The 26,071-nt window shown below is 37.7% G+C and overlaps 1 protein-coding gene across 4 annotated transcripts in view; it reads right to left on the bottom strand.

Annotated features, from left to right (window-relative positions):
- Positions 1-11,973: 11,973 nt before the first annotated feature.
- Positions 11,974-26,071, bottom strand: part of CCDC15 (coiled-coil domain containing 15) — a 54,300-nt gene continuing 40,202 nt past the window's right edge. For 3 of the 4 annotated variants that reach the window (XM_072611445.1, XM_072611446.1, XM_072611447.1), the window contains 3 exons: positions 17,337-17,513; positions 15,714-15,862; positions 11,974-14,348 (listed from right to left, as the gene is read on the bottom strand). In XM_072611445.1, coding sequence (XP_072467546.1) covers positions 14,227-14,348; positions 15,714-15,862; positions 17,337-17,513 — 448 coding nt within the window. In that variant the 3' untranslated portion in view covers positions 11,974-14,226. Of the gene's footprint in view, positions 14,349-15,713; positions 15,863-17,336; positions 17,514-26,071 lie in introns of those variants that run through there. The other variant, XR_011967508.1, reaches the window with a different exon arrangement.

Raw genomic sequence — 26,071 nt, 5'->3', positions numbered from 1 at the left:
GAACTGGTGAAGGAAACGGCAAATTACACCAGTATGTTTGCCAAGACAATCCCAAAAGGGGTCATGAAGAGTCAGACATAACTGAACACTATCACCAAAATATTGATCTTAGCATTCACCTAGCATAGCTTATTATTCTGAGCTTTAGTGTTCTAACACTACTTTTTACAGGACTTGGCCACCTTCCTGCATTTGTTGTGTGTTATTTGACCATCTTCTACAGATGTCCATCTAAAATTTCTGGTAGTCTGAGTTCCCTATATATCCACATTGTTTTCTTTAGGTAACTCTCCCCACTTTTTTTCTCATCAAAATTGTTGATATCTTCAGAATTTCAGTCTTGAAAACTTTCCATACCTCTTGAGTCAACTTCATCTGCAGAATTTTTTCTGAATATTTTGAAATCCATTTTTCCAACATCTAAGGTGCACATCAGACTATGCTGGAGGCTACATTAGACCTGTATCAAAAAATGCCTTCCTGTAAACAAGAAAACCAAAGGCTAATGTGAGCCTGCCTGACCTCAACACATGAAATCTCAAGGGGTCTATTAGAAAGGGAAATAGATAACATATGTAAGGCAGTCTTGCTCTCTCTTAAAGGATGAAGAGCAGAAAAATTGAAATGCTAGTATATGGGAATATACCTGGCTGGGGCAAGTCAAGTTCTACCTATTACTCAGCACAGTGCCTGGCATAGAGTAAGCAATTAATAAATGCTTGTCGACTTAACAGAAGATATGGCTTTCCTCCACAGAGGAGAGCCAAAAGGAGCCTTGGGGAAAAAAAGCAGTGCCCCAAGTTCTTTGAACAATTACCATTCACACCCCACAGAGAAAAGCAGGAACATAAGTGACTTTTTGTAATCCTAGAGCAGACTATTCATTCTCTTCTTGAATTTGAAGCTTTTCTTTTTTCCCCTCTAAAATTTTCATTGATATCCTTTATTCTTATATCATTTAAAATTCCATGTAGATCTTTCCTCCTTCTTCTACCCAGAAAAATAAATTCTTATAATGGAGAGGGAAAAAAGCAATTTAGCAAAATGAACCAACATATCAACTAAGTCTGATGATATAAACAACGTTCTATCCCTCCGTTGTCTGTGTCTGCAAAAAAGGAAGAGAGCTAGTACATTTCCTCATCTCTACTTCTGGACTGAATTGCATCACATTTATGCAGCTCTCAGCTTTTCAATGTTTTTCTTTCAATTTCCATTGTCATATTGTATATTGCTTTCTTAGTTCTGCTTACTTTACTTTGCATCAATTCATATAAGCCTTTCCATGTTTCTCTACAGTCTTCACAGTTATCACCTCTCTTAGTGCAGTGATATCCTATCACATTTATATACTACAGTTTTTTAACCATTCGTCCCCCACCCCGCCCCATTCATACATAACACTGGTATGTATGAAGTCTTTCACTCTGTCTTTAAACCATCTTGGGCTAGCAGTGGCATCTTTGGGTCCAAGAATTTTGAAGATTTTCTTAATAAATTCTTATTTTACTCTTTAAAAAAACCCAAGCATTTATTAAATACCTACTATGTACCAGGAACTGTGCTGAGAGCTTTACAATTATTATCACCTTTGATCCTCACAACAACCCTGGCAGGTAGGTGCTTATTACTATCTTATTTTACAAATGAGAAAACTGAGTCAGAAAGAGGTTAAGTGACTTGCCCAGGGTCATACAACTATTACATGTCTGAAGTCACATTTGAACTCAGGTCTTCTTAACTCCAAGATTCCAGGGAGGGCTTTATCTTCTGTGCCACTTGTCTACTCTTTTTCTCCTTTCTACTCCCCTTAGACTGTCTCTGATCCTCCATGAATGCCCTTCTTATCCTTTAAGAACTACTCTAGTGCCCATGGAGTATTTAACAATCTTGCCATGGAAAGTTAGTTGTATGAGGCCTCAAGCCCAACGTTAGAGACGAGGCTATGTCACAAGGTTTCTTTCTTATCCAGTTCTGCTGTGCCCTTAGTTAGACTGCGGTACTGAATTAATCTTTGGCTAATTCTGTCTCCACAGAATAGTCAAAGAATCCAGGTAATCCCCCAGTTTAAGCAATCTTCCCTTGGTAATCAGGAACAAGCTTCTGAGATAAGAGATACTCCTCTTCACCTAAGGTAAATACAGGTTCTTCCTGTTCACACTTCCTAATGAGCTCACTAGACATATATTTTAGAATTCCTGTCAGCACAAACTGAGGCCAAGTGCCAGGAAAAGATCTAAAGGTATGAATTAAGAGACAGCAAAAAGTCTCCTCTCTGTCTTCTCTTGGTCTTCATATGTGAAGGAACACAACAGTGTATTGGGTCAACTCAAAGAAATGGGGTTAATTTGATTTTCCCCCTTGGCCTATCCACTAACCTTAGTCAATGATGTTAGGAAGGGTCAGAGATGGCACTTATCTACCAATATAAGCCAATTCCTCATCAGAACCATGAATGACAAAAGCAATAGCAAACTCATAGCCTTTGCTCCAGCAGGAAATTTATCTTTGCAACTCTTCCAAACTCCTAATTTTTTTTGAAAATTGTGTTATATGGCCCAGTATGGAACACAAAGCAAATTAATCATCTGAAACTAAAGGAAAAATCTAGTTCCCAGAAAAAAAACAGGGGAGCAGCCAAGAAAGGAACTTTGCAAACTTCAAGCCAAATTAAAAAACACCCCAAAAAACTAACCCTTACATATGTCCTTTCCTTTTTTCTTTATATCCCAAGTTGGAGGCAGTGATTAGACTCTATACCCAGTGAGCAGATAAAGGTTGACAGAATGTCCTGTCCTTTCCAATCAAATAAGACCTAGTACACAGTGATGAAGTCCAGATAATTAAGTAACACAGTAGAATAGTCCCAGAGACAAAGGGAACTTCTCAGATCTAAGCAGATAGTGGTTGAGACAGTGTGGTATAGTGGAAAAACAATAGAATGGGACACAGCTTACATGAGATATAATTTTGTGGGAAAAGGAGTAGGAGAATTTGAGCAAATAGAGGAAAACAATGAATTGAAGGACTTTAGAATTGTGAAGGCTAGAGACTGAATTTGCGGAGGGAATTTTAGGTAAACTTAAAAAACTGAAGGAGAAAGAAAGGTGAAAGACTTAAACTGAAGCAAAGAACTTGAGGTAGCTGGTAAGATAAAGTAAGAAGTGTGAAAGAAAAATGAAGAAAGATGGGTATGGTTGTCAGATTGCTACCAACTGGGGAGAGTAACAACTCCAGTGGAAGATGATACAACAAGCTGTAGAGAGACTACAGCAGTTCCTTATAGGAGCTTCTAGTAAGAATGACATACTGAGGCTTTCACTTCCAGCAAGCATGGAGCGTGAGGATATTTTTCCAGTCTGAAAAGGAGTGTGATGTCTGTATTTCTGCCAACTGCTCACTGTGCATTCCCTAAAAGAAAAGGTAAAGGAACTTGAATAATAAGTTTGAGAGTGAAGAATTAGCTTAGGGAATAAAGAGTTCAGGAAAAAGAAAAGGAAAAGAAAACCTAAGCCCCCAAACAAGCCTCAAAATCAAACAAGAGTGGAAAACCAGAAGAGTTTTCATGTGAAAACAAGGAAGATAAAGCATTTGAAAAGGAGGATGGGAATCTCGACCTGGCTCCGTGGTCACAAGGTAGGAGAACAGCATCACACAGAGAAAGAAGGTCTAACTTTGAGCCAAGTGAAAGATACAAAGCTCTTCCCAAAGAGGAATGAATCAGACCTACCAAAGAAGGAGTTTTTTATTTTTTATTGAATGATGATACAGATCCTCTAGCACTGAAAGGTAAGGGATCAAACACAGTCAGAAAAAGAGACAAATAATTGGGAGATAGTGTGGTGCGGTAGAAGGAGCATTGGGTTTAGAATCAGATGACCTGGGTTCAAATAGTAGTTCAGCCATTTATTATTCATGTGACTTCAAACAAACGACTTCAACTCTCTGGGCCTTAATTTCCTCATCTGTAAAACGAGGCAGTTAGAGTATGGGGTCTCACGTCTCTTACATGAGGATGAGTGCTTAAGTAGCTCTTTGCTGATCTGACAACAATGGAGAGGTCTGCTGTCTTCCCAAGGCAAATATCTAAGACATAAAAGTGAACCTCCCAGAGCTTGTCAAACCAGATGACAATCCACTATTGAATGCAGAAAACATTGCTAAAGACTACAAAGTCTTGGGAAAGAAACTGAAGCCTTTAAGGGCACAGGGGGTGGTTTCATCACTGCTGCTGACGATATCTGAGACAGCTGTTTATATTTCTGGACCAAGGTTTAAAATAAAAAACGATTGAGCATTTGTAAAAAAAAAAAAATGCATTTGTTTAAATTTTTTAAAATTATATTAGGGAAAAGAGAAACACCAAAGATGGGATAGGACTTGTTGCTCTGGGTGGATGAAAAGGGAAGACTGAATTCCTTTTTTGCTTCTGTACTCTCCAACAAGGAATAAAATCTTTAGATTTAAATTGTATTTAGGAAAACACAAAAAAATATGTCTTATTTAGAACTGAAAACCAAGAGAAATAAAGAATCAGTAAGACAGCATTTCTGGGGCAGCTGGTACCTCAGTGGATAGAGCACTCGGCTTGAAACCAGGAAGACTCATCTTCTTGAGTTCAAATCTAGCCTCATACTTATTAGCTGTATGTCCCTGGACAAGTCACTTAACCCTATTTGCCTTAGTTACTCATCTGTAAAATGAAGTGGAGCAGTAATTGCAAACCATTCCAGTATCTTTGCCAAGAAAACCCCAAAACAGAGCTATAAAGAGTCAGCCACTATTGAAACAACTGAACAACAAGAGAGCATTTAGCTGCTCTTAATGAGTTCAAGCCAACAGGATTCGGAAAAACTTACATGACTGTTAAGCAACAGTCAATGATTTTTCAACAATTACGGAGCATGGAAAAGATTGGAAGACAAATGTTCTACTTTTCAGAAAGGGGAAAAATAGAGTTTGCCCACTATAGGTTCATGAGGTTGGCTTTGATTTCTAGCAAAATTCTAGAATCTATTGTTAAAGGGATTAGTGAACATTTAGATCCATCATAGTTTTATCAAAAACAGGTCATGAAAATTGGGATTAGGTGAAATCACTCCACTGGCTTTTTTCTTAACAATCTTTTCCTTTGTAACAAAGTTACAAAGGGAGGGGTGGTAGGAGATGTGGGTGAGAGCTATATATCCAGATATGACTGTGATATGAAACAAAAGGATCAAAACAACTTTCTTTCTTTTTTAAGAATAGGTCACAACAGACTAACATTGCTCCCTTTTTTGATAGGTTTACTAGACTGGCAGATCTAGAGAATGCCATATAGTTTCTCTTTATTTTAGCAAAACCCTTGACAAAGTTTCCCATGCTGCTAAAGAATGGCCCTTCTTATCAAAGCCAACCCTTCTACATATACCTTTGATCTAACCCTTCCTGTTTGTTTTCCCAGCAGATTTTCCCTACAATCTATACTCCATTTGTCCCTGTTTCCTTTCCTGCTACCTTCAAATAAATACGACTCTTCCATCCTTAAAAACTCCTACCATCTCCTCAGGTTACCATCATCATATACCTGTCTCTTTCATTCACTGCCAAATGATTAGAAAAACTAGTTATTTTCATGCCCTCCACTTTCTCCTCACTCCTCAAACTTTTGCGATCTAGTTTCTGAACTTAACATAGAACCGAAACTACTTTGTCTAAAATCATCAGTAGTTTCCTAATTTCCAAATCTTTATACTACATGATTTCTAAATTTTCTAAGTTCTCATTCTTTTTGTAAAAAATTTCCTTTTTAAAATCCTCATTCTTCTTGACTTCTCTGCCACATGTGATACTTTTAAGCACCCTCTTCTGGTTATTCTTTCTTCTCTGACATGTCCAGACTTCTCTTGGTTCTTCTCCTACTTGTCTAACACCTTCTTATCAATTTCCTTTGCTGGTTCATAATTCACACTGTAAAGCTCTGTCCTGTACCCTCTTCTTTTTCTATGCTCTCACTTAATGACCTTATCAATTTCCATGGGCTTAATTATCATACCTATGCAGATGACTCCCAGTTTCTTTTTTTTTTCTTTCTCTTCCTATCTTTCTTTTCCTTTTTCTTTCTTAATTTTTTCCCCCTGAGAGACAAGGAGTAGCATGAATCAGGAAAGTTAAACCACTACCAGCATCTTGACCATTATTACCTCTGGAGACAGTCCAGGTGTCTGAACCCAAAAGCTTCAGGAATAGAATGTCACCCAAATTACGAGATCTGCTTCAGGACTAGCACCTCCGGCCATTGAGAGAGGAAATTATTGTGGAGAAGGGGTGCACCTTCCTAATCGCCACCAGCAACAACTTTGGATCAACTGCCACCAACAGGCAAATAAAGTATAAGAGCCCTCAGAGTAATAGCACTCCTCCAAGCTGCTTCCAGCCCAGCTCTCACAGCCATGATCTGGGGAAACAGCTCCCTTGATCCCTTCATGCCCCACCAAATACCAACTGTCACTCACAAGAAAGGCAAGCCAACCTAGATGAAGCAGCAAGGCACCCTAAAGGAGAGAAAGGAGGCAGCATTTGTCAGGCAAATAAAACTACTACAACTACCATGCCTACTATCTTCCCTTAGACTCTAATGGAGTTAGCCTAGGACCCTACACTCAAGAACCTTGGGAATAGCAATGCTTCCAGGTTAGTGCTTACAGCTGTCATTCTGGGAAGCAACTCTTTTTTTTTTTTTAAATTTAATTTTATTATTATTATTATCTTTTAATGTTTTACAATCACTGCCGTAAAATTAAGATTTTATCCCCCCTACACCTACCCCCCACTACCCCCCTCCCTCCCCACGACAGCATACAATTCCGTATAGGTTCTACATGTACTTTCCTATTGAGTACATTTTCACTAGAGTCATGCTATGTAGTCAAACTAAAATAAATGGAAGAAATCATATGACAAATCAAAACATGATACATAAAAACACACACACACACAAACATGATCTGCTACATTCTGCGAATGACTTCCGTATTTCTTTCTCTGAGTGTGGAAGGCATTTTGCCTTAGAAAATCACCATTGGGATTTTTTTTTTTTTAATAAGTTCTTGCGTTATTACAAAATTCCAAGTCTACCAAAAAAAACTCTCGCACACTGTGGTCGTTGCTGTGCACAAAGTTCTCCTGGTTCTGCTCCTTTCACTCAGTATCAGATCATATAAGTCCTTCCAGGCCTCCCTGAAGTCTTTTTATTCATCATTTCTTATGGCACAATAGTACTCCATTACATTCATATACCATAATTTATTCAGCCATTCCCCAATTGATGGGCATCCCCGTGACTTCCAGTTTTGGGCAACTACAAAGAGTGCTGCTCTAAATATTTTTGTACACATGGGACCCTTTCCCATTTTTATGATCTCTTGGGGATACAGTTCTAGTAGCGATATTGCTGGGTCAAAGGGTATGCACATTTTTGTAGCCCTTTGGGCATAGTTCCAAATTGCTCTCCAGAATGGTTGGATGAGCTCACAGCTCCACCAACAATGAATTAGTGTTCCAACTCTCCCACATCCTCTCCAGCATTTATCATTTTCTTGTTCTGTCATGTTGGCCAATCTTATAGGTGTGATGTGGTACCTCAGAGTTGTTTTGATTTGCATCTCTCTAATCAAAAGTGATTTAGAGCATTTTTTCATATGATTATAGATATCTTTAATTTCTTCCTCTGAAAATTGCCTGTTCATATCCTTTGACCATTTCAATTGGGGAATGACTTGTATGGTTATACACTTGAGTCAGTTCTCTATATATTCTAGAAATGAGGCCTTTATCCCCGAGCTTAGCCGTAAAAATTCTTTCCCAATTTACTACATCCCTCCGAATTTTGGTTGCATTGGGTTTGGTTGTGCAAAAACTTCTCAGTTTAATGTAATCAAAATTATCCATCTTGCATTTCATAATGCTTTCTACCTCTTCTTTAGTAAAAAATTCTTCTGGGAAGCAACTCTTGCAGAAATGTAGCCTGGCAATTGCTCCTATAAGTGAACACAAACTACAAGGTGAGTTATTGAAGACCCAGGGAAAGAAAGTTTTTTTCACCAAAGTCCTTCACACTGTCAAATCACTATTAGAAATATAATGATTTTATCACCAGAAATGACATTAAAGAGGCATTACTATTTGCTTTGCTGCTGTACCTTAAGGATCATGGGACTTTTCCATTTAACTTGCAGTCCCCATTAGATTGTGAGCTCTTCTATTTGTATCCCCAGACCTTAGCACAAACGTACTTAGTAAGTGCTTCATTCATTCATTCATATATCTAGTGCTTGTCTTTCTCCTGAACTCATCCTCCGTTACTAGCTGCCTATTTATTCCTCGTGGACCTCTCAAGTTCAACATATCCAAAATAGAACCTCAAACCTTCCCCTCTTCTGAACTTAGATCTTTCTGTTTAGGGCACTGACAACTTTTAGCCTCCCAGGTTCACGAACATGGCATTACCAAATGCTCCTCTCCCATTCATCCTGTATACTCATTCAATTCTTTCTACACACACTTGAATCCTTTTCTCTACTGACATGGCTACCACCCTAGCTGTTCAGGGTGTATCTTACTTGCACTGTTACATGAGCCTCCTCTTTCATGCGTTTATCTCTCTCAATCCATATTATTGCTTCATTGTGTTCAGTTCTTCACGTTTGGAATAATCTACTTCCTCTGTATTCTAGAATTGGGCCTATATTCCTGTAAGCCCAGCTCTCACCCTGTGTAAGGGTTTGGCTTAGTTCCTCAGTGCTTCACCTTCACCCTTAGCTTTGGCCCTTTCTTTCTCCTTCTCTTTATATAGTCCTGGAACTCAAGAGTTCACTTCATTCTTTGACACCACCCTAACAGACTCCAAACATAAGTTGTCAATTGCATTTATACCATACCTCTTAAAAAACCAAAAACAGAAACCCAAGACACTTTTCTTCCCTAGTGCTGCCTTGATTCATTTTCTTGCTGTGACTTCAGCATGTGGTCTCTGAGCAGTGGGCTGCTAGGTCATTGGTCTGGCCATGTTCTATGCTGTAGCTTGGGTGCCAGGTGTTTATGTGCTGGTCTGTGGCATGGGTGGATTTTGTACTGAGCAGGACTAGCTCTGTCTCCTGCTATCTGCTGGGCTACTGGGGCCTTGATTTGGACTTGTCTCCTAACTCCAATGGCTTGCTGCTGAACCTTTAACTTTTCCTAGCATGTCTTCATAAGTCTCTACGGATTTCTATGAGTCTTCTTGTGTAGCTCTGGACTAGCTTTATGACCTTATCACTGTTTCTTCCGGTGCATTTTTTAGAGCTTTACTGGAATGTGAATGACATAAGCTTCTCTGCATCCTTTCATCTTGCCCCACGGATCTGTGTTTAGTATTTGTTATTTTTATCAGTAACTTCAACTGGATTTTCCAAACCTGGAATTGGAAAGGTAGTCTTGTGACAACACATTCCATACATATATGCCTACCACAGGGTTTTAAGGTTTGAACTTCCCTCTTTCTAGGGACCTTATGTACAATGGGAGAGTGTCCCCCAAGTTCGGTGGGAATGTTTTCTTTTATAACTACTGCTCTTGCTATACATTTCTTGGTAAATATATAGTTTTTAATTTCTTTGTTTTCAGTTTTCTACAATCACTTCCATAAATCTTAGATTTTCTCCCCCTCCTTCCCCACTTCCTCCCTGAGATGGTGTGCAATCTCATATGGGTTCTACACAGACATTCTTACTAAATACATTTTCACCTTAGTCTTCTTGCATGAATTAAAATGAATGGGAGAAACCATGAGAAAAACCAAAACAAAACACAAGAGAATATAGTCTGCTTCATTCTGCAATCTAATTCCATAGTTCTTTCTCTGGATGTGGATGGCATTTTGCCTCAAATTGGGAATTTTTTAGGTCCTTGCATTACTGTGAAGGGCTAAGTCTACCAGAAAAATTCCTTGCACACTGTGGTTGTTGCTGTGTACAAAGTTCTCCTCGTTCTGCTCCTTTCACTCAGCATCAGTTCATATAGTCTTTCTAGGTAAGATTATCTGAAGTCTTCCTGTTCACCATTTCTTATAGCACAATAGTATTCCATTACATTCACAGACCACAACTTGTTCAGCCATTCCCCAATTGATGGACATCCCTTTGATTTCTAGTTTTTGGTCACCACAAAGTGAGCTGCTATAAATATTTTTGTACATGTGGGACCCTCTTTCATTTTTATGATCTCTTTGGGTTACAGTCCTAGAAATGATATTGTTGGGTCAAAGGGTATGCACATTTTTGTAGCCCTTTGGGCATAGTTCCAAATTGCTCTCCAGAATGGTTGGATCAGCTCACAGCTCCACCAACAATGAATTAGTGTTCCAACTCTCCCACATCCTCTCCAGCATTTATCATTTTCTTGTTCTGTCATGTTTGCCAATCTGTTAGGTGTGATATGGTTTGGTAAATATTTCTTTAAAAAAATCAATGCCTTTGGAATTAGCATGGATGGCACGCTTATCAAATATGCAAGTGGCACTGATACAAAGCCAAAGGTTGTTAATCCACTAAAGGAAAATAAAATTCCTGAAAGGTCTCAGGATTAGAATGTTAGGTTGGACCTACACGTATTCCCAATAAATGTCATTTTCTTAAGGCTTGGGTTAAAAACATCAGTTTCACAAGTAAAAGAGTAAAGAACATAACTAGAAAACATTTCACCTGAGAAAGATAAGTTTTGCTTTGTTATAGCAGCTGAACAAAATACTGCGATTTTACATCTCGCTGAGTGTATCCAAGACTAGGATAGTGACAGTCCCAATATACACTCCTCTGGGCAGAGTACTGTGGTTCAATGCTGGACACATTTAATAAGGCCACTAATAAGTTGGAGAACATCTAAGGAGAAGGCAATCAGAGTGGTGAAAGGCCTTAGACTAGGAGGTGAGGAGATGTGGATGTGATGATTGTTTTTGAAAGGGCTATCACAGAAAAGATGTAATAAACTTGTTCTGCTTAGTCCCAGAAGGCAGAACTGGGAGAAGTGGATAGAAGTCACAATGAGGCAAATTTAGCATCAGTGTAAGGAAAACTTCACAATCAGAATTAAGAAATGGAATGTACCTTTGGAGGTAGTTGGATGCTCCTTACTGGATGTCTTCAAGCTAAGGTTGGATAATTATTTGTCAGGTATTTATAGAGATTGTCTTAATCAACTACGACTGGGCTAGATGACCTTGTGATCTCTTTCTACTGATACTCTATAGCACTTAGGAGATGTGTGTTCAAGAGCTGGCCCTGCTGTTAACTAGCTGAAACATGACAATGGACAAATCAATCACTTAAGTTCTTACCTCAGAGTCAGTATGTGAAAAATCTTTATTTACATCCCTACATTCATCCATCTCAATTCATTGAACAAGCATTTATTAATCATTGACTGTGACAAACACTATGCATCAAGAATGGATAGTGTATCACTTTCTAAACTGAAAAGTACCATGTAAATGTGAGCTACTATGAGTATCACCAAAGTTGTCAGGACTAGCAGTCATCAGGTGGAACTACTCAGGGAAATATGCCACATTTTAGGTCTTCTAACTTTATTCTTAAAGGAAAACTCATACTTCATTGTCATTCTGAAATTCTGAATGTCTTTAACATACATTCTACTCTACAGCCCAACCTACTGACATAGATACAAGTCCTTTAAAGATCTCTTCTGGATAGAGAGCTAAGAGGGTTAAGGTTTCTTTGTCGAATTTCTAACAATACCTTTCCCTAAATCTCTTCTATACTTCTACTTCTCCCCTCCTTAACTCTATCAGGACTTCAGTATTGGCTCTGATGGTAAGACCAGAGTTTAGAAGGAAGTACAGATGTTTCCTTATCTCATTATCTACAATCCAATTCTACCACTGGTCCACTACAAACATATCATGTGGTGAATGAAGTGAAGAGACAGAGAGAAAAATTAATATTAAAAAATATAAAACCATTTTTATTTATAATAGAATTTTAGAATTATTGCCCAGGAAGGTAGGGTACATAAAATAAACTATCCATATAACACACCAGGAAAACTGAAAAGCAGGATCTTGTTCTTAGAAAGAATCAGAAAAGCAGCCAGGAACTGAATGTGGGAACCTTCTTTCTATCCAGGTAAATAATGCTAGATGTCATCCAGTCTAGCTCCCTCATTTTACAGATAAAGAAATAGGTTCAGAAAGCTTAAGTCAAGGTTACTCAGTCAGTTAATAGTAGAGCTAGAATTTGAACTGTGATTTTCTTGCTTCCAAGAGTGAGTACATATTTTAGGATATCATGCAGTCTCTGTTTAAAAAGAATCCAATGGAAAATTCAACAAAATCATTTCTAGAGACTTTCAGAGTTAAGCGCACTGAACTTAATAAGTAGGCATATAAATACTTTTTCAAAGTTGCTGGTGACTAAATATATCAAAGACATTTTTAGTAGATTTTTAGGAGAAAAACTCATTCAGATGTCCAACTGAAATGACAGCATACCCTCCAAGTTTCACACAACAGACATAAAATTAGTTTTTTTCCCAAGAAAAGAAATTTCTCTGAAATTCACCAACTCAGTTTTCTGCACTTTTCTTATGCTAAAGTCCAGGAAATAATAATCTGTGTTAATCTGGGAAACTGGAAGAATTGATCTTCAAAATTCTCATTTCCTCCTTAAACTTGTATTTTAGACTACCAATTTAATCTGAACAAGTTTTGTTGCATCATAGTTGGGGAACATGGGACCTAGGTTTCTTCCTGAAGGGCAATTAGCTTCTCAATAATTCTCCAATGCCATAAAAGCTAAACTGACAACACCAAACCACAACTGTACTGCTGACCCTTTAGCTAAGGATGAATTTGTGCTGAATTTAGAATGGCAAGAAGCCCTACTGGGGAAAACAGGTAAAAATTAACCCTATCCTGGTCCCACTACCAACTCAGCAAGTGACAACAGGCAAATCATAAGACCATACAAGGACAGACATTTAGAGCAGCAAGAGATTTTATAGACTATGTAGTCCATATATTTGAGTTAAGAAGAAAGGATATTGTAGGGCATCTCAAAATCGGTGCTTTGCACAGGTAAGGTGCTTAATAAACATTTGCTGAATCAAACTGAAACAAAGACCAAGAGAAGAATTCTTTAAGGATGGAGTTACGAGCATATAGGTTTCAAGCATTTTGACAAAAATGATCAATTAATTTGGCTAAAAAAAAGGTCAAGTCAAAGAATAGCTTAACAAATTTTTTTTCTGCCACCCACTACTACCTGTTTTGACATCTGTCAGATTCAGTTTAAATGTTTTGTCATTAGGTGCTGACTATCACCTGGCTGGTTAACTTACTTAGCCAGATGAAAGCAGGTCAGGAAGCTGCCATGACAAACCAAACTCATATCACAGAGGGGGATTTTTACTTTATCTGCTCAGCAGGGGAACTGGTATTTCATTCACTGATTCAAAATGGGGACATTAGAAAAGACTTGATTTATTTCAAGTTTAGTTTTGCTTTCTCAAATATTTTTCTTTCACACAAGGATTCTCAACAGACAGAGGAACTATTTACTTTTTCCATAAGTCTTCTAAAGAAAAAAACACATAAAAACTCTGCCTCCAAGGTTAATAGTCATGGAATTGGAAAAGAAGCAACATTTTAGGTTATTTTGGGGTTTTTTTTGCAATGCAGAAGACACAAATACTTGGGATGCTAATGTGTTTCAAAATCCAAAGTCTCCAATCTTAGATTCTTATGTATAACTAGATAAGAAAACAGTAAGGACCAATGCTGATACTTGGAAATTCATTTGAACCCCTGCCCCATCCAGATACTTTTATCTTTGGTTAGAAGAATGAAATAAAACCAGTTCTGAACAGATGATGAGGAGAATCTCTGAGAGAGAATTCACAAAAACTCTTCTCAATTAGCAGCAGAGCAGTCAGGTACTGTCTCAGACGGAGTGCTGACCTTTTAAAACAATAGCACCTGTGTGATTTACAGTTAAGAGAGACAACGTTTGGACTCCAATCTGTATTCCTTCATAAGGCACGGTTTAGTCCACCAGTCAAGGACTGACTTCCAGGAGAATAGGTGGATACCTGTGGCAATCCCACTCCCTAGAATCATACGCCTGATTAGCTGAATCCAAATGCCCTCTGAAGAGTTGATTTGAAGTGTAAACTGATGCCACTTTTGTACTGCTACAGAATCTTCCAATTCCGTCTGCTTGCAGATGCAAAACTGTGGATGGCAAGTCTCATCGATGAATTACTTTCAGAAATCTCACAAGATGAGATGACAGAATGTAGTGCTTGAGTGTATGCTGTAAACAAGAGTTTTCACAGTGATTAAAAAAAAGTTAAAATTCCAAAACAGTTTCCACACCCCAACCTTACTCTACTAGTTCTGTTTCCCTGACAGAGAAACACATCATCATAAGGTTAATATATTAACCTCCATTAACCTCCATCATCATAAGGTTAATATATTAAGGTTATTATATCAACAATCAATCAACCAATTAATAAGTTGATTATCATCACTTAATCACTCAGTAGTTTCCTCCAGGAAACTCTCTTAAGATTTTAAGTTGCAGAACAGATGAAAATCTGCATTGACAGAGGGAGTTTTCTTGCAGGGAGTTTCCTATGTCAATGAAATAAGAAATTCCCCTCTTACCTCGAAGACTTCAACCCCTGACCTTTAGTGTTTATGTAGCACTTTCAACTCTGCAAAGGGTTTTAACATCCATTATCTCATTACAATTTCACAGCAACCCATGGAGCTAGGTACTTCAGGTATTATTACCATTTTACACATGAAAAAATAGGGTGAAAGACAGACTAGCTCATAGTCATACTATGGTAATCAATTAATATTAATTTTTCAGAGGGAGTAATTGAAATGATATTCAAATAATTTAGGCCACCAATATAAAAAACAATGAAAGTATCTCATATAGTCCAATGGAAGCATCTCACTAAAAGCACATACACTGCTATGGGCCACAGAGATGAGTGCCTTTGTTGTTGCAAGGAAGACAATTTATCTGCCCCCTCAAGATGAGCAGGGAGCACTTCTAGTCACCCAGGGTTCTTATCGATGGAGTTGGTTTTTGCCAAATCATCTCAATGTCCCAAACAAAATGGATAGTTTAAAACTTCCCTGCCTCCAGGAAGGAGGTGCAGACTTATAGGGGAATGATGTATATTTTCACATAAATGAGGTTTTACTTTAACTAATATTTTGTTACAAGGGAGAATTTAAGGGGAGTGGTGGTAATATTGGGAAATGACTGATGTTTTTGAAAAGCAATTTTTATGGCCTAAATTATAATATAAATTTATTATTTAAAAAAATTTACATGAAAAGGTTAATACTATGTTCTGAATGTAATAAATGATCAATAAATGACATTAACGAACATTTGGATACTCTATAGATTGGGAATGGCTATAGGGCTGTTCTATGTGGCTACGTAAACATCTACTCCTCTTTCCTTCTGTGTAATAAATGGGCCTTGTTCACAAATTAAATAATAAGGACCGAATCTGAAAATAGTTTTCTAATATGAGAGAGTAAATAAAATGACAGATAATAAGGTCAGGGAGAAATATGAATGATTTTCAACAACCTTAGCATGTTTCAGTTTTTTGCCATCAGGTCTCATGTTTTCCTAAAAACATACCTTGGTGGTTTTTGTAGAAGATACAATTATTGGCACAGGTATCAGGATGAGCAGCCCAGAAATCAGAACCACAGCAGCACAATGGAGGCAAATCAATATTATGCAGCCTCATCTTCTCCTGTATTTGAGCTCTTAAAGCTTCTATATATCTGTAAAAAGCACAGCAAGGTCAGTCAGTCAGTCAGCAAACATTTATTAGACACTTACTGTGTGCCAGTCCATGACACATAGCAAGGAAGGGCAAGGTAGGCAGAAAGTATTGTTGTCTGAATTAGAAGGTCTGACTTGATTCTTTGATCTACTTTAGGTAACTTCCTGAGTGAAACATTTTGTGCCTTTGTACCTTAGTTCCTTTTCTACAATATGGGAAAAGTAACATTTCCATGGGTCTTCAGAAATATTATAAAGTACTGTCTTCTCCATGACTCCTACTCTACTCTAGTTAAGACAAGTCAAGAAGCCTTTATTAAGAACATATTGTATGAAAGGCACTGTGCTAAGTGCTTGAGATACAAAGATAGAAACAAAGTCTCTGCTCTCAAGTTTAAATTCTAGTGGACATAAAATATGTAAACAACTTTGCAGAAAAATATATATACAGAATAGGTGGAAAGCATTCTAAGAGAAGGCACTAGCAGTTGGGGGAACAGAAGAGACCTCCTAGAGTAGGTAAGATCTGAGCTGAGTACTGAAGGAAGCTGGGGAAACTAAGAGGTAGAAGAGCGGGAACAGAACATTCCAGATGTGGAAGATAGTTGGTACAAAAGCACAGAGATGGGAGATGGAGTCTTATTCCAGGAACTGCAAGGGAGCCAATATTGCTGGAACATAGAGTGCTTAGAGAAGAATAAAATGTAAGAAGGCTGGAATAGTAGAAAGGTACTAGGTTATAAAGAGCTTTAAATGCCAAACAAGAGAGTTTTCATTTGATTCCGAAGGTAAAAGGAAACCACTAGTCTTCATTGAATGGGAAAAAGGGGGTACGACTGACATGGTCATATCTATGCATTAGAAAAATCACCTTGGCAGGTGAATGGACAGTGAACTGGAGTGTGGAGAGATCTGAGGCATTAGATTAGAAATTAGAAACCTACTGCAATAGTCCTAGCAAGAGGTGATGAGGGCCTAAAGTAGAAACATGGCTATGAGTGGAGAGAAGGGAAGTATATGAGAGATGTTGTAAAGGGTATGTGAGAGATGTGATAAAGGGTAGGAACAAGAGTTGATAAAGGATTGGATATGTGGGATGAATGAAAGTGAGGGAGTCAAGGATGACACCAAGGTTGTGAGCCTTGGTGACTGGGATGGGAGTGTCCTCTATAGTAATAAGAAACTTGGGAAGAGCGAAGTTTTAGAGGAAAGATAACTGATTCTGCTTTGGACATGCTGAGTTTGTGATGTCAAAGAGAAAACCAACTCAAGATATCCGAAAGACATTTGATGAAGTGGGATTGGAGCTCAGGAGACTAGGGCTAGATGTATAGATACGGGAATAATCTGCATAGAAATTATAACTGAACCCAGGGGAAATGATGTCATCACCAAGGGAAACAAGGTAAAGTGTTGAGGAAACACAGATGGCCTTAAGTTTGTAGTAAGCTTTGAACACTTCTACCAAGGTACCTGATACATTCTCTGCTCCTCTGCTGCTTTTTAGTAGCTGCTCCTCTCTTATTTTCCAATTGTAAATCAGCTAATATCTCACATGTCTTCTCCCCAGAATACAGGTCTTCCTGATAAGTCATTCTCAGGATCCTCTGCTCCTCAATGCAACGCTGTTGCTCTTTCACTTTCTTAATTCTGGGGACAAAATACAAATACATTTGTGTAATTTGGCCAAACACTCCTTGGATTCAATTCCCTGGAACCATTTCCTACCCCACCCCTCCAAAAAAAGAGTCAAAGAATACAATGGACTGATGCTTAGTCCTTAATTACAAGTAGGTAATTTCCAATCTCTTTTACAAGAGTAACTCTCTCCACACTCTTTTAAGGTACAAACTCAAGTTTTCAGAGGGAAATGAATAGTGATTATAATGAAAGCGGCTTTTTTTGCAAAGATTTTTATATAATTTTTCAGACTAAGATTAATTATTAAATGACATTCATAGAAGGTCTTAAGGCTAAGCACAAACTTTAAAAACTTAATTTCATGTGACCCTCAGTCCTGTGAGATAAGCCTAAGAGATATTATTATCCTCATTTTACACAAAAGGAAATTGAGGCTGAGAGAGATTAAATTATTTGCCCATAGTCACACAACTAGTCAGTGTCAGGACTCAAATATACGTCTTTTCTAACTACAAGTCTATCATGCTCTTCATTACATTACTTTGTCAGTCAACAAATATTTATTAAGCACTTACTATGTGCTAGACAGCATGCTAAGAGCTAGATACAAAGGCAGACAAAACACAGTCCCTCTCCTCAACAAAAAGCTTACTTTCTAATGGGGAAAACAACATTCACACATCTAGGTACATAAAAGATATATATAGAAATAGAGGGAAAGTCACCTGAGGGAGGGGAAGGCAATATTGAATGCTGCAGAGACATCTAGAAAGATGCAGATTGAGAAAAGATCATTAGATCAGGTAATTAAGATATCTTTGGTAAGAGTACTAAAAAGGGAAATTTTAGTAGGGATTATGTAGCTTTTCATCTTCTTATTCCTACCACTTAGTGCAGTACCCTGGCACCTAATCAATGTTTGCTCTACTTAGTTGGGGGTTAGATGAACACACAGAAGGGATGACTTCATTTAATACTTCTTTCCAATTATAGTAATGTTCAGCGATTGCTTCATATCCATCTAACTCCTTTTCAGATAAATATAAGATTGTTTTTATGAAGCTCAAATTGGTATTTTGAGAAAATGACATAACAGCTTGAAGGCAGATCCTTTATCAAAAACTTGGGTAATAAAACACTATCCCTCAAACTTATGAAACCAGGTAATACCAATTATTCTGGAGCAAATCAGCTGCTATTTTCTGAATTGCAATTATCCAGACTGTTCATGTCCACACCACTTGATAAACAAAGCTCTCCTAGAAAACCTGGTCATTGATCTAGGTTGTTTAGTTTAAGTTCAAGAAGAAAAATATATTTTCTTTTCTGAGATTAACATATCCACAAGTAGGGAGTCTGCCCTATTTGGGTTGTAACAACCAGATCCTAGAAAGAGCAGATTGGAAATTGTTTTGGAAGTAGGCTTAAGCCATCTAGGTCACTGTTAGAGATCACTACTCATAACCATGTGTTTATTAGAGTGACAAGGACATTTTGAGCTTAGAATTATCTTCTGCATGCTCTTCCATCCTCTCTTGATTTGGTAACCTTTACTAAGCAACAATTATAAACCAGATCTAGGCAGTCTTCAAAAAAATGGAAAGGATGGGGAATAAGAAGATAATTTAGGATACAGATCCGCAGCTTAATAAGAGTATTTTTTATGGTGGCCCAAAACAGACTCTAGTAACAAACACAACTTCATCCAACAAATCTTAAACCCGATAACCAGAACAAAAGGTCAAGCAAGAAAAGAAGCTCATTGTTGCTACATAGGCAAAAGGATTGTGTTTTATACAAGTGAAGGTCAATATTTGTATGTCAGGAAAAGAAAAGCTATAAAAGCTGTGAGGGAAAATGTGCAAGGAGGAAACATGAGAGATGCCAAAAAGAACACAGAGGAAGAAGAAATACAAATGGTGAATTATTTTAAATTATACAGCACCTTTCCTCTTAGAGTTCAATACTTACAAGAATAGCAAGAAAATAGAAAGAAGAGACTGAAAGAATTCAGAATTTAAAATATCAACCCAAGATTCTAGGTGGAGAGAAGCTCTCAGACTGTATCTTTAAGTAATCCAGCATGTTGAGAGTCTGATAAATCTACATATACCTAGGGCATAATCTAAACACGTTATATGAGCATCTTCCTCCTGAAGGAATATGAAAAAGTAGTTAAAGTGTGTGCCTAAGGTATATGTGAGGAGAGGGGAGAGGGAGGATAAAGAGGAAGAATTGTGAATTTAGCTGAATACATTTCCTTTCCTCACAGAAAAGGCCAAAGGAAGACTTAAATAACACTGGAAGGACAGAACATTCACTGAATGGCTGCTGTTATCTACCAAATAAAACTTGTGATGACAGTGTTAAAGTAAAAAATTAATGTGAAGGATTAGACTGAGGAAGATTTAACACTTAAATAAATGATTTTCTAGTTCAGTGGAAACTGACATAGCCTTAGCATTGTTTTTCATACCTCAAAATTCCAAACCCTGGTGTGTTTTTTATGCAATATCTTGAAGACACAGAGAATACTGTATGCTATGTTTGCCATGACCATACCTTTGTCCCCTTTAAGAAGTTACTGGACATATTCTTAGAAACTTTGGAATCCAGGGAATGAAAACCGAAACCCACAGTTTCAATGAAAAATATGGATCTTGTCTATGCAAGATTCTGTTATGCCTCTTATCTTTTACCACCAACCCCTTTTCTCTCCTCCCACCTGGAACAAATGACCTAAGCTTTGATTTCACTAAGGAGACTGAAGCAATCTGACATCAACTGCTTCAGTTCACTTCTTCCATTCTTCAATATCATCACCCTATCCCTTCTTCTTTATAGTGACAGGAGAAATCTTGACCACTATGACTTCACTTTGTTCCCTGTGCCCACAGTCTGAATCCTTCCCACATTCTCTAGGCCCTTGGCTCCAGTAGCCCTCTCATGGTTTTTCAATGTTCCCCTCAGCACTGGCTATTCACTATCTATCTTTAAAAATGCTAAGGTTTCTCAAATCCTATTAAAAAAAAAACAAACCTCTTCTTAGTCCATCTTTTACCATCCACCTCTTTCTATAAACATCTTTAAAAATCTGTCTATATTTGATTGTTTTGCTGTCTCTGCAATCCTTTGCATTGGAGTTTCTCTGTCCACTTTGTGGAAATTACTCTCTCAATGATAACCAATGAACTCCTAATTTCCTTTTTTATCAGTCTTCGTCTTCATTGACATCTTATCATTCCTTCCTGCTGGTTATTTTTTCCAGCTAAAGTGTTGTAGACGTCATACTTTCCTGGTTCTTCTCCTACATCTAATGACTCTTTTGTGGCTCTCCTTTCTCTCTTCCAGGTTCTTGCCTCAGCTCTGTTCTATTCTTCTTTAATTCAGTATTTTCTCCCTTGGCAATCTCATTCACTCTCGTGGCATCAAATACTACACCTACATAAATGACCCCCAAAGCTATTTTTTCCCAGTCCAAACTGAGTTCTGATAGGTACATGTAAGAAAAAGTAACAGTGAGTCATTTTTCCATCCCAAGTCAGTACAGAGAAAGAGACAAAGAGGTCTATGGACACTGGAGAGCTGATTTATGCAGAAGACCCATGCATGGAGCATTCCAGGGCAGTATGAGGATATTTACCAAGGTACCCCCAGATTCAACAAGGCACTTTGACAGGGACAGGGGCCAACTCATAGCTTTGTAACCCACTACCAAGTTCTGGGTCACAGATCCAGGGAAGACTTAGAAAGGGACCTGGGCCCTTCCCTGAACCCCAATGCAGGCCCTGAGCAGGGTTATCAAGAAAGAAGTAGATCTGGATTTAGAAGCAAGGAGGAATAGTGATGTTCACATCCCAAGAGCAGAACAGGGCCTCAGTTCCAGCATCTAGCCCAGTCTAAAGTCTCCAGAAGAATAACCAGGTTTGGAATCACAGCTCACAGGGAAGCCAAAATTTCTGTCACTCTGAACTGGCAGAGTTTCACAGGCAGCTGAGAGTGGCTAAGTCTAGCAGTCCTCTGCTGCTATTCAGAACCAAATCTAAGTCAGGAACCTGCAGTGCTCAGACCTGGGGGTTGAGGGAGCAATCAGACTTTGGGAGCACTAAAAGCTCATAAGACTCCAACCTAAGCTGTCCCTAAGATCATGGGACAACACAATATCCAGTCTTACAAGAAAGCAGCAAGAAGACAAGCCTAGATCTTCCCTTCAACATGTCTGCAGAGCCTGACCCTAATATCAATCTAAAACCAGGAAGTAGGTTGAATGGAAAAGCAAAAAAAAGAACCCTATCATAAAAAGCTTGTATGGTGACAAGGATGCTCAAGACACAAACCCAGAATAGAATGCCCCCAAAACATCTATAAGCAAGAACTCAAAGAAAATTGCAGTGTAGGCACAAATTCAGCTAGAATTCCTGGAAGAAAAGTAAAAGTTAAGGAAAAAGTTTCTGTGAAATGAAGTGAGAAATGAGAGAGCAAGAGGAAAAATATGGAAAAGAAATGAGAATTTGAAATTCAAAAGAAAGAATTGGAAAGGGAATTAACAGATTGGCACAAGAAGTATAAAACCTTTCCCAAGCAACCAACTCCCTGAAATTTAGAATGGGCCAAATAAAAGCCAACTATTCTATGAGACAAGAAATATTAAAATAGTCAAAACGCTGGGAAAAAATAGAAGACAACATAAAGTATCTCATAGTAAAAACAACCAACCTAGAAAACAGATCAAAAAGAAAAAAAATTTAAGAATCTTCAGATTATCTGACCAAAACAAGATCTTAAAAATCATATTTTAAAGAACAGTAAAAGAAAATTGCCCAGATCTCTTAGGAACAGGAGGCAAAACAGAAATAGAATCCATCAGTTACCTTCTAAGAAAAACTTCCAAATGAAAATTTCCAGCAATATTATACCCCAAATCCAGAGCTTCTAGGTCAAAGAAAAAATTGGGCAAGAAGCCAGACAGAGGAGGAAGTACCAAGGAAGAAGTCAGAATCATAAATTATTTAGCAGCTGCCACCATAAAAGGGGGAAGAAATTGAAAGATAATATTTAGAAGGCAAAGGAAAAAGTATAATGTTACAGGTGAAAAATGAACCTTTAATGAAATACATTTCTAAGGCCTCTAAGCATCTGGAATAAAAAGACCAGAACTATTAGAGAGATGCAAATCAAAACAACTCTGAGGTACCACATCATACCTATCAGATTGGCTAACATGACAAAACAGGAAGATGATAAATGTTGGAGAAGATGTGGGAGAGTTGGAGTACTAATTCATTGTTGGTGCAGCTGTGAGCTGCATTCTGGAGAGCAATTTGGAACTATGCCCAAAGGGCTACAAAAATGTGCATACCCTTTGACCCTAGCAATATCGCTTCTAGGACTGTAACCCAAAGAGATCATAAAAATGGGAGAGGGTCCCACATGTACAAAAATATTTATAGCAGCTCTCTTGGTGTTAGCCAAGAACTGGAAATCAAGGGGATGCCCATCAACTGGGGAATGGCTGATCAAGTTGTGGTATATGAATGTAATGGAATACTATTGTGCTATAAGAAATGATGATCAGGAAGACTTCAGAGAATCTTACCTAGAAAAACTATATGAACTGATGCTGAGTGAAAGGAGCAGAACCAGGAGAACTTTGTACACAGCAACAACCACAGTGTGCAAGGAATTTTTCTGGTAGACTTAGCCATTCACAGTAATGCAAGGACCTAAAAAATTCCCAATGGACTCGAAGCAAAATGCCTTCCACATCCAGAAAAGAACTATGGAATTGGATCACAGGACGAAGCAGATCATTTTTTTTTTTTTGGTATTATGTTTTGTTTTATGGTTTCTCCCATTCATTTTAATTCTTCTATTCAACATGACTACGGTGAAAATGTATTTAATAGCAATGTATGTGCAGAACCTACATAAGATTGCATGCTGTCTTGCGGAGGGAGTGGGAAAAATTTAAGATATATGGAAGTGAATGTAAAACACTGAAAGCAAATAAAATAATTAAAAATTTAAAAAATACAGCCTAAAAAAAAAGACCAGAGCTGCAAAGAAACTCTGAAGTTCAAACTTAAGAGTTAAGAGAAATATAAACAAGTAAGTAAAAATGAAAAATAAGGAACTAAAATAAGGTTAAATGGCTAATGTTCTAATACAGGAGATGATACATGTGTCACTACATCATCAAAGGTTTAAGAGGGAGTCTAATTGGACAGAAAGCCTGTAAGTGGTTCTGTTATGTCTTGATGAGATTAAGAGAAGAATGGAAAGAAAAGGGAAGAATACATTAGGCATAGGGGTGTAGCGAAGGGAAAGTAAAGTTAGTGAAAATTATCTCACATAGGGTGCTAGAGTAGATATCTAAACAAACAAGAAAAGAGAGGGCCCATGGGGAAAGAGTGGTTGACAACTGATACTGTCATACGAATTGGTCAAAGGAGGGAAGAAATACAAATACACATATACACCCAGATAGGTACAAAAATATATCTCACTTAAGGAAAGAGGTGACAAAGGTAAGAAGGCAGAAAGAAGAAGAATTAGTGTTAAGATAAATTAAAGAAGGGGCAGCTAGGTGGCACAGTGGATAGAGTGCCAGACCTGCAGTCAGAAAGACTAGTATTTGTTAGTTTAGACACGTACAAGCTGTGTCTGGGCAAGTCACTTAACCCTGTTGGCCTCAGTTTCCTCATCTGTAAAAGGAGTCACAGAAGAAAATAGCAAATCCTTCCAGGATCTTTGCCAAGAAAACCCCCAAAACAGGCTCAAGAAGAGCTGGACACAGCTAGAAAAATGACTCAACCACGATAAGATTTAAGAAGGAATTAGTCTTAAGCAAAACAAATTCTTATTTTTTTATTACCTCCACTAATTTTCTTAATGAACACTGAAATCTAAATACTATAATCCTATACATTAGAAGTGAGCTACATTTTTTGTTTCTTACTTTTCTCCCTACAGTTCAAGTTTTTTTATTCCCTCCCCTTAAGAGTATTTTATTTTTTCCAATTACATATAAAGATAGTTTTCAACATTCACTTTTATAAGATTTTGACTTCCAAATTTTTTTCTCCCTCCCTCCCCCCTCCTTTCTATCTAAGGTGGCAAGCAATCTGATATAGGTCATACATGTACAGTCATATTAAACATATTTCCATGTCATGTTGTGAAAGAAGAATCAGAACAAAAGGGAAAAAACCATGAGAAAGAAAAAAAGAAAATTTGCATTCAGACTCCATAGTTTTGGTTTTTTTTTTTTGGATGTGGATAGCATTTTCCATCATGAATTTTTTGGGGTTCTCTTAGATCACTGTACAAATTCTAAGGATGCAGAAAAATATTTATAGCTCTTTTAGAGGTAGCAAAGGATGGAAATATGAAGGGATATCCATCAATGGGGACTGGCTGAACAAATTATGGAATTTAAATATGATGAAATACTAAAATAAATTTTGAAAGAGATCTCTAAACCTGGGAAGACATTCATGAACTGATATGAAGTGAAGTGAACAGAACTTAGAGAAAAATTTATAATGATAACAATATAGTAAAGACAAACAACTTTGAAAGAATTAGAAACTCTGATCAGTGTATAACCGACCACTACTCCACAAAACTAATGATAAACATACCATGCACTTCAGAACGCAGAACAAGTAAGTAAAGTGGGAATTTTGGTTTTCTTTTTGGAGTTCAGTTTCCCAGGCTCAGGCTAAATTGTGAGCATTTGAAGGCTCAATCTTCTTTGAATCCTGATAGTTCACAGCTGTGCTGAGTCATGTATGTTTCGTGCCTACTGACTCTGAGTCAATCAGGAGCTGAGTCTGTTATATATACAGGGAGGTTGGTGTTTTACTTTGGGGATTCACTTATGAGAAGGATCTTGTGGTTCCCTGGTCAAGACTTCTGAGTAGTTGTATGTTCAGACCCCCAATTGCTCAGTTGTAAAGGCTCTCTGGATCCAGGGATGTATGTAAAGTATGGAGCAATTTTACTTTGATTCAGGCAGTAGAGCCCTGTCGGATTTTATTTCTCTGCTTATATTTTCTGTTTGTATTTTCTGAATGTAATTAAAAAGGACTGTTGACCCCTTAAACAGCTATCTTTCTTAGTAAAGCAGATCCAAGAACCTGCGCTAGTAGCCATTCTGGGTATGCCAGGGTGCTTTCCCTTCCAATAAGACTTTTTTTTTTTTTGATGTGACCAGTGGGGAAAATTAGTTTCACTTGACTATACATGTTTGTAATAGGGGTTTTGTTTTTCTTTCAATTCTTAACAGGGGGAAGAGTTGGAAAGAAAAGCAGGCAGATTCTTACTGAATAAAAAAACAAAATTTAATTAAAAAATAAGTAACAAGTACTCTCATACTCAAAAAAGGTTTGAAAACATACTTCCAAATCCCAATTCAAATGCTGTCTCTTCCACTCCATTTAGCTGTCTATAGCATTCTACAATCCTTTTCCCTCAGAAATCATAAAATACTTTGTTCAGTTAACACTTTGATGCAGTTAGCATATAGAATTGTATATATACAATTGGCAGAAGTAGGAAGGACC

Source organism: Notamacropus eugenii, chromosome 5 (assembly GCF_028372415.1).
Source record: "Notamacropus eugenii isolate mMacEug1 chromosome 5, mMacEug1.pri_v2, whole genome shotgun sequence".
Lineage (NCBI taxonomy): Eukaryota > Metazoa > Chordata > Mammalia > Diprotodontia > Macropodidae > Notamacropus > Notamacropus eugenii.
This window is presented reverse-complemented; position numbering and strand designations above follow the sequence as displayed.